The sequence below is a fragment of the Kryptolebias marmoratus genome, linkage group LG9 (genome assembly GCF_001649575.2).
Source record: "Kryptolebias marmoratus isolate JLee-2015 linkage group LG9, ASM164957v2, whole genome shotgun sequence".
In the NCBI taxonomy this organism is placed as follows: Eukaryota; Metazoa; Chordata; class Actinopteri; order Cyprinodontiformes; family Rivulidae; genus Kryptolebias; species Kryptolebias marmoratus.
In genome coordinates, this window is record NC_051438.1 from 17635965 (window position 1) to 17650439 (window position 14475).

A 14475-nucleotide genomic window follows, 5' to 3' on the forward strand; every position below is an offset into this window, starting at 1 on the left:
TTAAACATCTACTCGCAAAAGTTTCCATCTGTGTAAGTTTGAGTTTAGATAAGCTAGTTTGTTTCTTTTTTAATACTTGCGAATGCAGCAGAAGTTTATTTCCTGAGAGGGCGCTGGGGAGAGACAACTGTCTCCTCCAAATCCATGGAATCCCTGTCTTTCAGTGGCGGGAGGTCACATAGCTCGATGTTCTGCCCCGAGAGAAACAGAGAAAGACAGATGGAGGAGCCGAGAAAGAGGGAAGGAGGGAGAAGGAGGAGGAGGAGAGAAGGAGGAAGCACATCCTTGCCTTGGGCCTCAGGGACAAATAACACCAGAAAGGGGATGTCAGTGATTCTGTGCTGCTGCAAAGCTCACGTGTACAGTACTGTGCAGAAATCTCGAGCGAGCCTTCATATTTTGCTTCAAACTTTCTTGTAATCTTCTAAAGAGCGATTCATTGATATGCATTTGGGTTTCCTGAAGGTCATTCAAAGTTGGTCTTTTAGCATTGACTGCTGTTTCAACCATTTTCACTAACTGACCATTTTCAGAGAAAAGGTTTTTGTTTCATTGTTGAAATACTTAAACCTGAGCTATGAATCCTTAAGGACTGAACCAGTGTTGTGCCACACATAACCGACAACTTGGCATAAAATGTAGCTAGTAACAAGCTGAAACACTAGCAAGCTACTTATTAGTTTGCTTATTTTTTACCAGCTTGTCACACAAATTGTCCCCACAATTTGTTAGCCAGCAACTCGCAAATCTGCTAGCAAACAATCTGTCTTTGTGGCAAATTGACAAAGTTATTAGATAGCTAGATGGTTCTTTTGTTTGTTTATTTGTTTGTTGTCATTGTTTTTTACTAGCAGTCTGTCACAAAATCTGTTTACACAATTTCTTAGGTAGTAATTTGCAAAAGTACTAGCTACTTTGCTAGTAATTTCTTATCTAATAACTTTAGCAACCTGCCATAAAGACACAATTTGCTCCCACAATTTGTTTGCTAGTAAGTAGCAGAAATAATAGCGAGCTGTCCATCCAGTCACTGGCTAAGGAGTAGCTTTAATAGTTAGCACTAACAGCCTGTCACAAAGAGCCAATTTGTTTTCCATTTATTGAGCTAAATCTGAAAAATACCAAAGATAACACAGCTTGGCAGATATGAAATAGTATTTTAGCATCAACAAGGTGATTCTTAATGAGCTATTTGCTGAAAATTGGTATATAATGAACTGAAGTGAGATGCTTGTCTTAGGTCCTGTGTCAGTTTTTTTCCCCTACTACTGAAAGACAAGCAATGAATACATGTTCATCTACTGTAAAAAAAAAAATCTTTTGTGATCGTACAGGTTCAGGCACAAACAGATTCAGTAACATGATATTCTGGATTAAAACAGACACTCGTCACACACAGAGGTACACATTGTCACCGACTGTTGTACTGACTAACAGTTTTAAATCCAAAACTCATATTAGAGGTCTTGGGGAAAGCACTGCAGGAAGTGAGATAATAAAATTTCCTGCCAACTTCCAGAGGCACATTGCCCCTCAGCTTAAGTTTCTTTCTGCAGAGATAGTTCAGTGAGGGCTATGGCTGGTATTTGTGTGTGCCTGTGTGCTGTATAGCTTTTTCCTGCAGAGCTGAAACAGCTCTTCTAGTGTTTATTTTAATTTTTTTTTTATTTTTTGCCTATTTGGTCTGCATATTTAAATGCCTGAGTGAGCAACAGAGTGGTGAAAACAAAAGCAAACAAACAAAATAAAACATGTTTCCTGAACAAGGTTGTCCAAGTCAAAAATCTCATAGAAAGAATGAAATACAAACATAAAGACATGGTCAACCAAAGAAGATTTTCAAAGACGACCATTTAAAGCAGGTTTCTATGACGACATCACAAAAACCTGTTGGTGTTTGGCCAACATCAGACTGGACAGTAAAAAAAAAATAAAAAATTTTTATTGACAGCCTGAAACATTGCAGAGTGAGCTGTGTGGAAGAGCGGAGGTCTCATAAACATTTGTACACCGTACATTTGGTGGTATGTTGGAACAAAGTGTTTACAGTCCCGCTTTATGAGCAGCTTTCAGGATGTGTCTGTTTCATGCCAAGTGTGTTGATGAGGTCAAACAGAAACACAGGCGCGGTAAAACCAGTTTTCTTTTTTTTTTTTGCATGCGGGCTCTTCAGCTTTTAAATCCCATCAAGGCAACTTTAAAACATTGTATGTACACTGCATGTGTTGGCTTCACATACTGTAGATGAGTTTTATATTTTAAGAAACTGCTCCTGACTGTTGGTCGTTTATCACTTGAGAATTACTGCAGAGGGCTGCAGTTCAGTCTTTAACGATATGTGAAACTATAAAGCCTCTGTTAGTTAAATGGTGTCATTAAAAAGATTTGGTTTTAGTTTATCAAATGAGGACAGTGTGCATGAGACATTAACCTCAAAAGACAAAATATGTTTGCACTGGAATTAGTAATCCAGTCTTCTTGGCAAGTAGACACATGATAAATGCTAAAACCAACCTTCATCTTTCTCTGATAAGTGTGTTTATTCCTTTGCTAATGCAGAAAACAATCCCTTTTTGGTTGCTCTTATTAAAAGGCAAGCAAATACGACTATGAACATGTTCTCCTTAGTTAAAGTAAAACCTTCAACCTGGGATATGATGCGTTTAAGAGCTATTAAAATATCAAGATGTAATGTTTTTGTTGGTAATTGATTACAGAAGCTTGGTTTGCAGGACATTCAACTGCATTTGTGTTCAAGTGGCTAACATTGAACTAGTGACAATGCAAGTAGTGAGATGTAGATCCTGTCTCTTAGTGCAATAAAACAACAACAACAGAAGCAATCCTTTAGTTTAAAAAACACAAGACTCTTCTCGGAAACAGGTGTTATGTAATAGGGATGCACCAATGAAATGACTGGTGATTAGAATAAGTCAATTTTTAACTTTGACCAGTGACCAGTTGGACACAAATATATGATTTTTTAAAAATTTTGGCCAATGAATGCATCATAGCTAAGCAGCAATCATAAATCTGATTTATGATTGCCGCTTAGCAATCATACTGTTTTTTTTTTTTATTCTGTTGTGGCATACCAAATAGAGAAGATGGCTGCCTACGTGTGCCAGAATGGATTTGCTCTATAATAAGGATATCTCAAGATGAGAATCCCAATTGCATGGATTATTTTAATGAACACACTGTTAGTTAGCAGACAGTTCCACTGGCAATAACAAGTCTTCAGAGTGCAAGTTTTAATTGAGTGAAGATGACTCTAAGTTACTTATTTGTAATAGCTGTACTCAGAGGAAGCACAAAAGGTCAACAAGGTCAGGTTTCAACTGATGACATATTCATTTGGTGCACTTTTATGTTTTGAGGCATGTGGAGCCATAATAATGGTTAAACTTGTTTTTAAAAATGTTCCAAATACCTCTGTCCAATAACCTGGGGAATTATCTATATTATTTGTTATTTTCCTGTGAAGGAAAAGAAGCCGTGTAACCAAAATGAACGTACAAAAAATCTAAAGAAAGAAAACTCATTTTGTTATCAGTTCTTAGAGAACTGATAAAAATTTGACTAAAATTTGAATCAGCAGGTCAGAGCTTCACAAATATCAGAAATCAGAACCGGACCAGAAAACTGCCAACGATGCGTCTTTAATTTGTGAAAAAAATGATGCATTTAAAAGACTTATTTTTACTTCTGTATATACTTCGTAATTCACTGCGTGTATGTTTTGCTTGTTCCAAGATAATTCAGTTCAGACCTGGATGCTTGAATTCAACTCTGGAAGGATCCAACAGTGATGGCTATATTTTTTTTAGCATCGCTTTAGAGTCAACTCATCTCTTTAGTGAGTATGAATTTGACATGAATATGACACAAAAGAAGGTAATATCTTCTGGGAAAACTGTGTTTTCTCTTTTATAGTCCCAGTAACGTGTGGAATCAATGCCAAGGCACGTTGAAGCAGTTCTGGCAGCAGATGGTGACCCAACTTTTACGAGAACATTTTGTTTTTGTTGTCACCTGTCTGCAAGTGATTCATATGACTTGTACTTGGAAGGGACAACTTGGGGCTCAAATGTTTAGTTCAACTGCATCTGTTAGTGTGTAGTTCTGTTTGTGTGTCTGTGTGCTTTTGTTGGAAGTGTGAAGTAACACTGCAGCCACCTGCCTGGTTTTANCCCCCCCCCCCCCCCCCCCTACACACACTGAATTCTCAGAGTACAAATTTACAAACCAAACAGTTTAGAGTATACTCTATTTAATTTAAGGATCAAAAATATGACAATATACAGTACAAGATTTGGGTTTGGTCAATATTTCTTGTGTACAAGTCAAAAATACAATTTTTCAGGTCTTTGTAGGAATGATAAAACCTTCTCTTGGAGTCGTTTTTATTACTCTCTTGGTGCCACACAGAGAAAATAATCCACAGCTCTCACACATAATATAATTATATACAGACACAATTAAAGTTTGTCTACTCATATAAAAGAAAAGTGGATTCTTAATGTCTTTTGTGTATCTGAAACAAATCCAGTTATTATTTAGCAAAGCAACAAAAAAAATGATTCAAAACAAACAAACTTTCATGTTTAAAGCTATTATATCAGCTACACTTTAATCCTTGGAGGGCTGTTTGGACCTACTGCAGGTACAGGATTTTAACTTTAGAGGCTTTATTCTGTTTCAAAGTAGGAAAAATGTTGACATATTTCTCAGATCTACAAACTCACAGTCTTGCAAATACATTTTTTTACGTGCAAAGGATGTAACTGTATTATATTTAATGTTTATAATTATTGTATTAATAATGCTCATTTAAATGTGTTAACAGGTGGAATAAGCTCTGATCCTTTGGGAGCTAAAGAATATTTGATAGTATCCTCAAAATACTGAAATTAACATAGTTGTGGTAATAAATCATGAAATAAATGCTATGTTTGATTTTGGATCAAGACAGAAATAAGCGATGTCTGACGAAAAATCATAATTGAAGGTGGATGATGATTAGAATAAAGATGCTGTTTCTCTGACATGCTCAGATTTTAATTAAGAGTCTGGCAAGTATGTGAAAAACAGCTCTGCTAAGGTCTTGATTTGCAGATAAATGTATAAATGAAAAACCTGAGTAAAAGAGGAGAGCTAGAAAGAGTTTAATAATGCTTCAAAGCTGGAATAATTGGACTCTTTAAAAACAAGCAGCGGTTTTCCAAGTGTTGTCCAGAAAAAAAAACAACCTTGCAAGTCACACTGCAAAGCTTTAGCAGGCCACCTTTGAAGGACCAAGTGAAATGGATGTAAGTGGAGGTCTGATGAAAATTGGAGTGACTTTTCTTCCTGTATTTATCACATAACATGCACCACTGCACAAATAACAGGCATGGGGAGAAATGAGACAACCGAGATTGACAAAAGTGAATCATAAACAAAAAAAAAAGGTTTTTACTCTTGCTTCCCATAAGCTGTCAGATACTTTCCCCTTTTATGGCTTTATCGTTCTGTTGAAGTGACTGCCTTCTGTCATTTGGACAACGGTTAATGTCCTAATTCCATCATTCAGACATGCTCAGGGTGATAAAAGAGAAACCCATGGTACGTCTTCAATTCTTGTCATTTGCACTTCAATTGACAGCTCATAAACTACTCTTAAAATGGCAAAAATTCATTGTGGAGACAGATTTTCATGTTATGTTGCTGTAACAACTGATATAATTGAAAACACCTCACGAGTGGAAAGAAGCAGCTAAATTTATTACATTTTTAAATATTGAGAACTGAGTCAGACCCGCTTCTTACTCGTGAGCTTTTATTAAACTCACAGTAATGACTTCAGCTCAAGAGAAACACTATGTTATCGCCAAACAAGGTGAAGAGGCTTGTGCTGGTTTCAATCCCAAATCTGGTACACAAGGTAGTGTTGCCACTTGTGTGCGACTGTAATATCAGTGCATTAAGTTCACACTTGAGCCATGTTGTGATGCTTAAATATGAAAGATAAATCCAACCGAGGGAGATTTTTATTTTGTGGTTGTTACAGAAAATCACTGCGGTGCTCTTTCATACATAACGCTGGCTTGTTCAGTTACCCTCGGATTAATAAAATGGGTACATGTCTGAAAGGGACTTCATAATAACAATCAGAGCATGTCAGATTAAATTATGACTCACATTTTTCTTTGTGTTATTGCACTGCTGTTTTTATTGGTTCCAAGTCAAAACAATACCACCCAGTACGGGTCCAATAACAAGGAAATATGCGCCTGTCAGTAATTTTCACCTAAACATAAGGCAAACTTGGGCCTAGGTTTCAAAATTTCTATTTATTTATTTTTTTTGGTTGTTGTTTTGAAACCTAAAAACTTTCCTGAACTCATATAACAATTAGTTAAAAAGGAACAACTATAATATTTAGAACATTTTCGGTTTCTGAATATGCTTAGCCGGGATAACATCCACAACAGTTCTGCAGGTCATGCTGCATCACTGTTGTTCAAACGTTCATGACATTTAAATCTCAAACAAAGCACAAAGAAAAACCATGAAAGAGTCTCAGTTCGCTTTAGTATTTTGTTTTGTTTTTTTAATAAAGATTTATTTTTACTTACATTATATCTGGGAGCACAAATGAGGTAACAAAGAAGCTGTCTGGAAGGATTTCATGGCTACTTTTTTAATTAATTAACTCTTTTACTATAAATTGTAATATCTGGTAATGCCATAAACACACAGTTCCACACATGATTTGAGCCTACAGAGTCACTTTCCCATACTTTAAGTGCATGAATCAGGCTTTCTTGAATTCTCTGACTCCCATCACAGGTCGTGCATGAAGGGGTGGAACTGCATTAATTAGAGAGCCTGACGTATAAAGGTGTGTGTGTGCATTATCTTGACAGGCATCACAGATTTTCTGGCTAAGTGAAAACTCCGAAGCAAACCTCTCGGCTGTGAACAACGGCGGCACTTTCTGAGGTATATCTCTCTCTCACTCATCCCTCTCCAGCCGCTCTCTGTGTCTCTTCCCCTCGCTGGGTTTTCCTCTCTCCTCCGACTTGATGATACGCTGATATCTCATGGCAGTGGATGCGGGGGCTCCTCATTGCTGCACTGCATCACTCCCGTGCCCTGTGGTGCTTCTTCATATCTCCTCATACTTCTCCTCCTCGTGCTTCATCATCACTTTCCTCTTCTCCTTTAATTAAAATTGAAGCGTCAACACAGTCCCTCTAGTTGAGTTTACTTCACCTCTGACGTTTTAACCTCACGCTCGCTTGCTTCCACTCTCCTCTCTAATTGGGCAGTGCACAAACAAAGCACTTAGGTTTCTCTTAGCACAATGTACCTTTTAGGCTACTCTATTCGTCTTGTCCATTCTTATAAACATCTTGCTTCAGCAGTGTATCTTCTCTGTTATTGAGGTTGTAAAAAATACCTGCCCTTTTGCTGCTTTCTGGCCCCACCTTCACCCTCCTTCCCTCCCACCCCCCTGTCGTGGGGCCTGTCAGTGTCTCATGGTGTTCTTGCCAAACTTGTCGCCGAGTTGCTGGATGAGCAGAGCCAGCTCCCCGGCGGCCTGGGACTTCTCCTCCAGGAGCTCATAGCGGAGGCTGGAAATGTCTTGCTTGATCTCCTTCAGCTCACCTACAACGCAGAAACAAACGGAGGAACAGAGTGAGCCAACAGCAATCGAGATGTGCGAGCAAGAACGAATCCAGACACAAATTCTGGTCGGCATGGACAGTAGAAATCTAGATAACCCCATTTTAAGGTTCTATATATTTTATGTTTTAGACTCATTTTTATATAAATTTAGTTTATTTTTTTTCCCTTTTCAGTTTGCATATAATTTGTCAATATGAATAGCATTCAGAGTATTTGTTTAGATCTTTTTAAGTGGGGTTCTGTGAGATGGTTATATTTTTTTCTGTAGTAGATAGCTCCTCGAACAACATCAATTTAGAGAAAAGGTTTAATTCTGACCTGACAAGCTAAGAGCTAGTTGGACTGACTTGGACAAAAGTTGATTGCTACTGACCTAAAACAAGTGATTCATTCAAAGAGCGATCTACAGCAGGTAAGATATTAACTGTTTATAACCTTTCCACGGAGCCCCACTTTAAAAGAGCTGAACCATCCCTTTTAAAAATAGAAGAAATATTCAGATTGCTAACGTATTTAACTTTTCTTCCCGTGCTTGGTTAAAGAGTCTTTGGCAGCCGCCACAGTCTCAGGTCTTCTTAGGAATGATCCTTCAATCTTAGCACACTGTTCCTTTGGAAGTCTTTCCCGTTCTCGCTGACATAAACACTTAACCTCAGCCAGGTTGGATGAGGAGCATATCAGTGCACAGACATTTTCAGATCTCACCAGAGACACAGCTCTGGACTCAGGAGCAGACTCCGGCTGGGCTGGCAAAAATAACTCATAAATATTTTCAAAGCCTCTCCCGTGTTTTCGCAGAGAAATGCCTCAGGTTGTTGAGTTGGGGAACTGGCACTCTTTTGCCCCAGCATCCTGAGCACTGTAACACAGCCTCTTCGGTAGATAGATATCCTTTTTATGTTTGTTACAGAAAGAATGTCTCTGCAGAATGTTGCTGGCATTACAAGGGCTTGACTGCAGGAACGATTATAAAGAGTTGACAGTTCTGGTTTTCTCCAGACAACTTCAACATCGAAGCGTCGGGCTGCTTCAAATGCCTATTGGTAAAAAAAAAACATCCAGAAAGATTGATGTGTACCTTGAAGCCTTCTGTATGAAAGTCTACAGTGAATGTCCGATTGGTGAAGCGCTGTGCTGATAAGGGTCTTCCTTTCCCCTCTATAGCTTACTGAATCTTCCTCATCAGTTGGTCACCTCTCCAAGCTGGCACTTCTCTGCACCACTTTCACTAAACGTAATGCTTTCAGCGCTGTAAAAATTCTCTCCTTTTGCTTCCAAAAAAATGTCCTGAAACAATCCTGCCTGGGAGGAACAATTCTCCCAGACTTGTGGCTTGGTTTTCAGTCACACATAAACCATCTGCTGTAAGACCTTATTTATTCTGGTGTGTCTTTTATAATTGGGTGTAACGAGCACGGGCGATGTATGTGGCAGAAAATGCTCAACCGGATCCTTCAAAAGCAAACACTTGGTTGCTAATGAAAATTTGTCATTTCAGTATATATTGAGTTCAACAAATTAATTACACTTTTTAAATCCAATTTTCCTTTGTCATATAGAAGAACTGTGTGTCGTCTGAGAACAATAAACAGATGATTTCATTATGTTTCATTTTGCTCAGAAAGGCATAGAATCTCCTGCTTCACATATTCACATATGCGATGGCACATTAAAAGTGTGCCTTATGGTAAAACTGTTCTTACCCTCGTTGACTTCATCGCTCTCCTTGTCCACCTGAGCTTTCAGCACATAACGTTTGATCAGCCGTTTCATGATCTTCTACGAGGACAAAAAAAAAAAAGGGGGGGGAAGATAAAGTAGGAAGAGCGAGCACAGCAGGGTGATATGACAGTTCATTATGTGTTTTTTTTTCTCCAGAAAGCAAACTGTCTCATCACATTATATCAATAAACACAAAATAATTCTGGTAGAGAGCAGCGCCCTGTCTCTGAGGAGTGAAAAATATCGACTACTGATTTGCAGCCAGTGTTGCTGCAGCTGCTGCCGAGGCTCGAGCAGTCAGCCTCTGGATGTGAGCACTCTCCACGTGGGTCGATACCTGTCACCACACAAATGGCGTTCTTACATAGGTCTAATCAAGTGACATCCCACTGACGTGGCGCCAAAGTTTTTGCCCGTGTCTATAAAACCTCACAAAAATGGGAAGTTTTAAGACAAAAATGGAGTAAATGTGAGAGGGAAGGCAGATTTCTCTCAGGGAACAGATTAAAAACAGAGCAAGGATGACAGTGTCTCATCATTCTCAGAGAAATAATGTAGTTTGAGATCATGTACAGAACGTCCTGCCCTCAATCTCCCTCAATGATCTCATTAGAGGAAATTTCAGCCTTACTCTTTTGTTCTCCTTCTCTTTTTGCCACTTCATTTTGGTCGATGCCCTTCGATTCAAGCTAGTTAAATTCCTTCACCCTTGTCATTTCTTGTCCTTTTTCGCTCATCTTCCTCACCTTCCTCACCTCTGCCGTCCTTTTTTCCCTTCCTTCCATCACCATTCGGCCAGCTTCAATCTCTCTCTGCCTCTGTGTCTGTCTACTTTTGTTCTTTTTTTATATTCCTTGGCCTCTTTGTCTTGCATTTTATTCTGCCTCAAGACTCCATCACATTTCCAATTCCCCTCTGTTTCGTCAGTCAAAAAAAAAAGAAAAAATGTCAGCTTTTGATTCTGTCACAGTCTTACCTGATATCTGGTCGGGTGCTGTCTGGCTTTTCTGTGGACGAACTCTTCCCCTGATCGTGCATAAGACCTAAAGCGTTCATCCTGCAACAGCCAGAATCAGACAGTTGAGTGAAATGGAAACATTCATCGAGGAGCAAAACGAGGCAGCAAAAACACAACAAACAGTGGAGGCTCGGTGTTTGTAACTCATGCTGATAAGACCTCAAAGTGAGCCAGCAGCCTCACTTTATACAAGTCAATCGTTACTAAATAATATGACTTCTGGATGCCTTTCACATCCATTGCTTTGCATTGCGTGTGTCATTTTGACACTACAGTCTTCCGAAAAGACTTTTAACTCGAGTATGAACACATGATACCAGCTGCTTATTAAAATGTATGTAAGCAAAAAGCTGCCACTAAGTCCTGGAATGAAATCCATATAACTGTTGACTGATACAAAAGTTTCTAACAAAAAAGAATAAGTGTAAAACTGACAAGCCTTTTTAAGAATAAAACATTTAAGGCTGTCAAACTGAAAAAGCCACATTTCCCAAATGTCCACAAATTTATTGACAACAGATCACATATTTCTAAATGTATGAGAAAATATGTAATGGATAAAAATATAAACGTCAGAACGTGTCCAAACTGTTTATGTGCGACACAGTTTGTAAAACTTTGTAATAAAAAAAATAAAAAATAAAAAAAGAGCAGAGCACAACTTATTTAGAAAAGTATTTAGTCTGATAAATACAATTCAGCAGATGCTCACGACAATGAAAATATTGCTAAAAAGTAAAATACTTTCATTTTTATTAATGAATCTATTCAAATAAATCTGATTTGTATTAAACATATATTTTTTTCCCCCACACATTGATTTGTGCAGTTTGAGTGATAAAGAGCAAAAGTTTCTTGTTGATATTTTTGGTGCATGCATATTTGATGTTGTATTCGACTTATTAGAAGATATTTGGGGAAAAAATGCATTACGTTTTAAGCCCTGTATGGTGGTATGGTATGGATACAAAATTACAAAACTACAAAAAAGTATATAAAGTTTATTTCATAGTGAACATTTCTTGATCTTCACTGTGTTGATTTTTCCAATTGAGATTATATCACTGGTTCTGGTTATTTAGAGCTGAGTCTGAACACTCATTTATATTAGTTCTTTTCCTTTCTTTGGTTCAAAGTGAAATTTGTGTTATTAGATCTAAAATATTTTTGCAGAGAATTGAGAGTGGGTTCTGCAAAGCTGCAGAGAAGCATAAATCCTTTTCATTTTTTAATCTAATCACAGCTTCACTGAATCAACATTAAGGTGAGAACTACAGTCTTTGATTTATGTGAGTGCAGGTAACACATCTTTTATGTACAGGTTTCCCCAAAGCCACCTGATAATGCTTAATTACAGTCTGTTTTCTGTTGGGAGTTCCTTACCATACACTACTTTGTTGGCTTCTGCTTTTTCTTTTAAACTGAGATTTAAATTATTTGTTTTGCCACAAATTCAGTCCAAAATGGTGTCAACATGCAATATGAAAACAGACATTCAGCAGTTCTACACATGAATATTCATAAAAAAAAATATGAGCAGAAGCTTAGCCAGTTTTTGTTAAATATTCACATTACACTATTCACGTAAAACTAACATAATTAGCTTCACTTTTCCTAAATGGGCAGAATCACACACACCAACAGAGAAACGAAATGAATCACTGGCTCTGAAAGACCCAACCATTAGTCCTAAATTTCACTTGACATCTTTAGTGCTTTACTGGGGTCTAATGTGGCTTTATGCATTGATCGCTTACCACAGTTGCTTGCCTCTGCCTCAGTTAAACTGTCAGAGCTGCAGAAGATTTTAGGCACTCACAGAAGCAGCAGAGTGTAACCCATCTTGTCCTTATCCGAAACCTGCCTGGGCATTTCAGCAGACGCAGGCAGAAGCAATGACCTGACTAATAGCTGAGCTGAGGTGAGGCATTCCAGCTGAGGATTCAGCCAGAGGAGATGCCTTGTGGACAAGGCCAAGGCTAGGATTGATTCTGTATTAAATGTTCGCTGCTGTTTGCTTCCCACAAGACTTTTTTTTTATTAAAAAGGTTTTATTTAGAGGGAAAGGAGGAGCCTGTGAAACTGAACAAAGCTTATGCTGCATGCCTGGATTTAGGCTTATCAAATCAAATTTCCTGAATCTGAACCATAAGCCCATCCACAATAATGCTATTTAACTATTCAAAACAGTCTTAACACAAACATTCAAACCTGAGCATAATGACAACTTGGGTAAAGATTTTAAGCCTGCAACTGATGTATTTTTTTTTTCCATTTAGATTTTATACCAGTTAACTGCAGCAACACAAGGAATCCAAAACCTCAACTAACCAAGAAAAATTTGGCCAAAGAGGAAACATACAATGAATCATTACATTATTAGTCAGTCACTGCAGCAAAGATTTGCACAAATAAAGAAAAAAAAATGTAGGGAAGTATTTAGCTGGAGGATCAAACTGAATGAGAAAAGAGAAAAACAAGCTATAAATTCCTTCCTGCACAGTGAATTTTAGGAGGAGCTATTTTTGGTTTATCTGGACCAGATTTTCACCTTCACAGAGCTGCCGAAGGGGTCATGGGAGTGTGATTGCCCAGTCCACATGTGTTTTGTGGACCTGTGATCATGTCCCCTTAAGGTGTTTTTGAGGTTACAGAGCGGGTCCCAGTGTCATTTCTTCAGGCTTTCCTATAAAAGGAGAATAAAACTGACTGGGATAAAAATCTGCTTCTCCAAATCAGAGGTCATGATTTTACCAACAGAAATCCTCCCTCTGGATGTGGTGTAAAAGTCACCCCCAAGCAAAGGAGTTTAAGTATCTTGTTAAGTGATGGTCAGATGGAACAAGATATAGACAGATGGTTCTGGATTTTGTCAGCAGTTGTGAGAGTGCTGCTCTGGTCTGTGAGGGTGAAAAGGCAGCTGAAAGGTGAAGTTCTCCATGTACTGGCCCATCTGCATTCCAACTCTTAGCTACAATGTGTAATAATGTGAACAAAATCCCAGTTACAAGTCGCTGCAATGAGTTTCCTTCTTAGGGTGGCTGGGCTCAGCCTCATAGAGGGGGTGAGAAGTCGGGAATCATGGAGCAGCCTGGATTAGTTGCTTCTCCTCCACACTGAAATGAGTCAACTGAGGGGGTTTGGGCATCTGATGGTCCCTGACTGTATCGCATTGGAGGTTTTCTGGGCATGCCCCAGTGGGAGGAGACCTCAGAGCAGATTAAGAACTTAACTGAGGGATTATTTCTACTGGGAACACTTTGGGATCCACCAGGAGAAGCTGGTCCCTTCTGGAACTGTTTGGATGGATGGATGGATGGATGGATGGATGGATGGATGGATGGATGGATGGATGGATGGATGGATGGATGGATGGATGGATGGATGGATGGATGGATGGATGGAGTTGTAATAAACAAACCAGTGCTAAGAGTAGACAAAACTGTGATGGGTAACTTAGTAGTACAGATGAAAACAGAGAAATGTTTCTGAAGCCAGCATGAACTCAGATCAGTGGAAACGAATGGATGGATGGGCGGATCACTAACCTTGGCCTGTGAGTTGAGCATGCCCATCTCCACCTCGTTGCGGTGATGGCTGTTGGCTTTGCAGAGGCATATCAGACAGGACTTGATGCGAAGCACCAGGTAATAGAAGGACTTGGGGCTTGGAACCAGGTTGAAGGGGGCAGGCAGAGTCCGACCCTCATCAAAGTAGGAGAGCCACAACTTGGCACGGGCAAACTTCCACTCAACGTCAGCATCCTCCTGCAGAGGCACATAAATAGAAGCAAACGATGAGTCTGAAGACCAGAAAAACAAGAATGAAACGAGACTTCTGAAGAACAAAATGATGATTTAAGTGGGTTGCAACTGTCAAGAAGGACACTAAAATAGACAACTGAAGATGATTTTGTCAGAATCTAAGCAAAGAAAAAAGAAAAAATGGATACTGACAATAAAACCTTCTATTTTGTGACCAGTTTTCTTTGCATTTTCTTTTTTATTTCTATTTTTGTTTTTGCCAGTTGCCACTCCATTGATCTCCAAGGGCTTGTG

General features: G+C 38.7%; 1 protein-coding gene across 1 annotated transcript in view; it reads right to left on the reverse strand.

Moving 5' to 3' along the window:
• Positions 1–4292: 4292 nt before the first annotated feature.
• LOC108243016 (short transient receptor potential channel 7) overlaps positions 4293–14475 on the reverse strand; it is a 58031-nt gene continuing 47848 nt past the window's right edge. Inside the window, exons 9-12 of the mRNA XM_017428191.3 lie at positions 13966–14184; positions 10376–10456; positions 9381–9456; positions 4293–7656 (exon numbers count right to left, since the gene is read on the reverse strand). Of these exons, the coding sequence (XP_017283680.1) occupies positions 7517–7656; positions 9381–9456; positions 10376–10456; positions 13966–14184 (516 nt within the window). The 3' untranslated portion in view covers positions 4293–7516. The remainder of the gene's footprint in view (positions 7657–9380; positions 9457–10375; positions 10457–13965; positions 14185–14475) is intronic.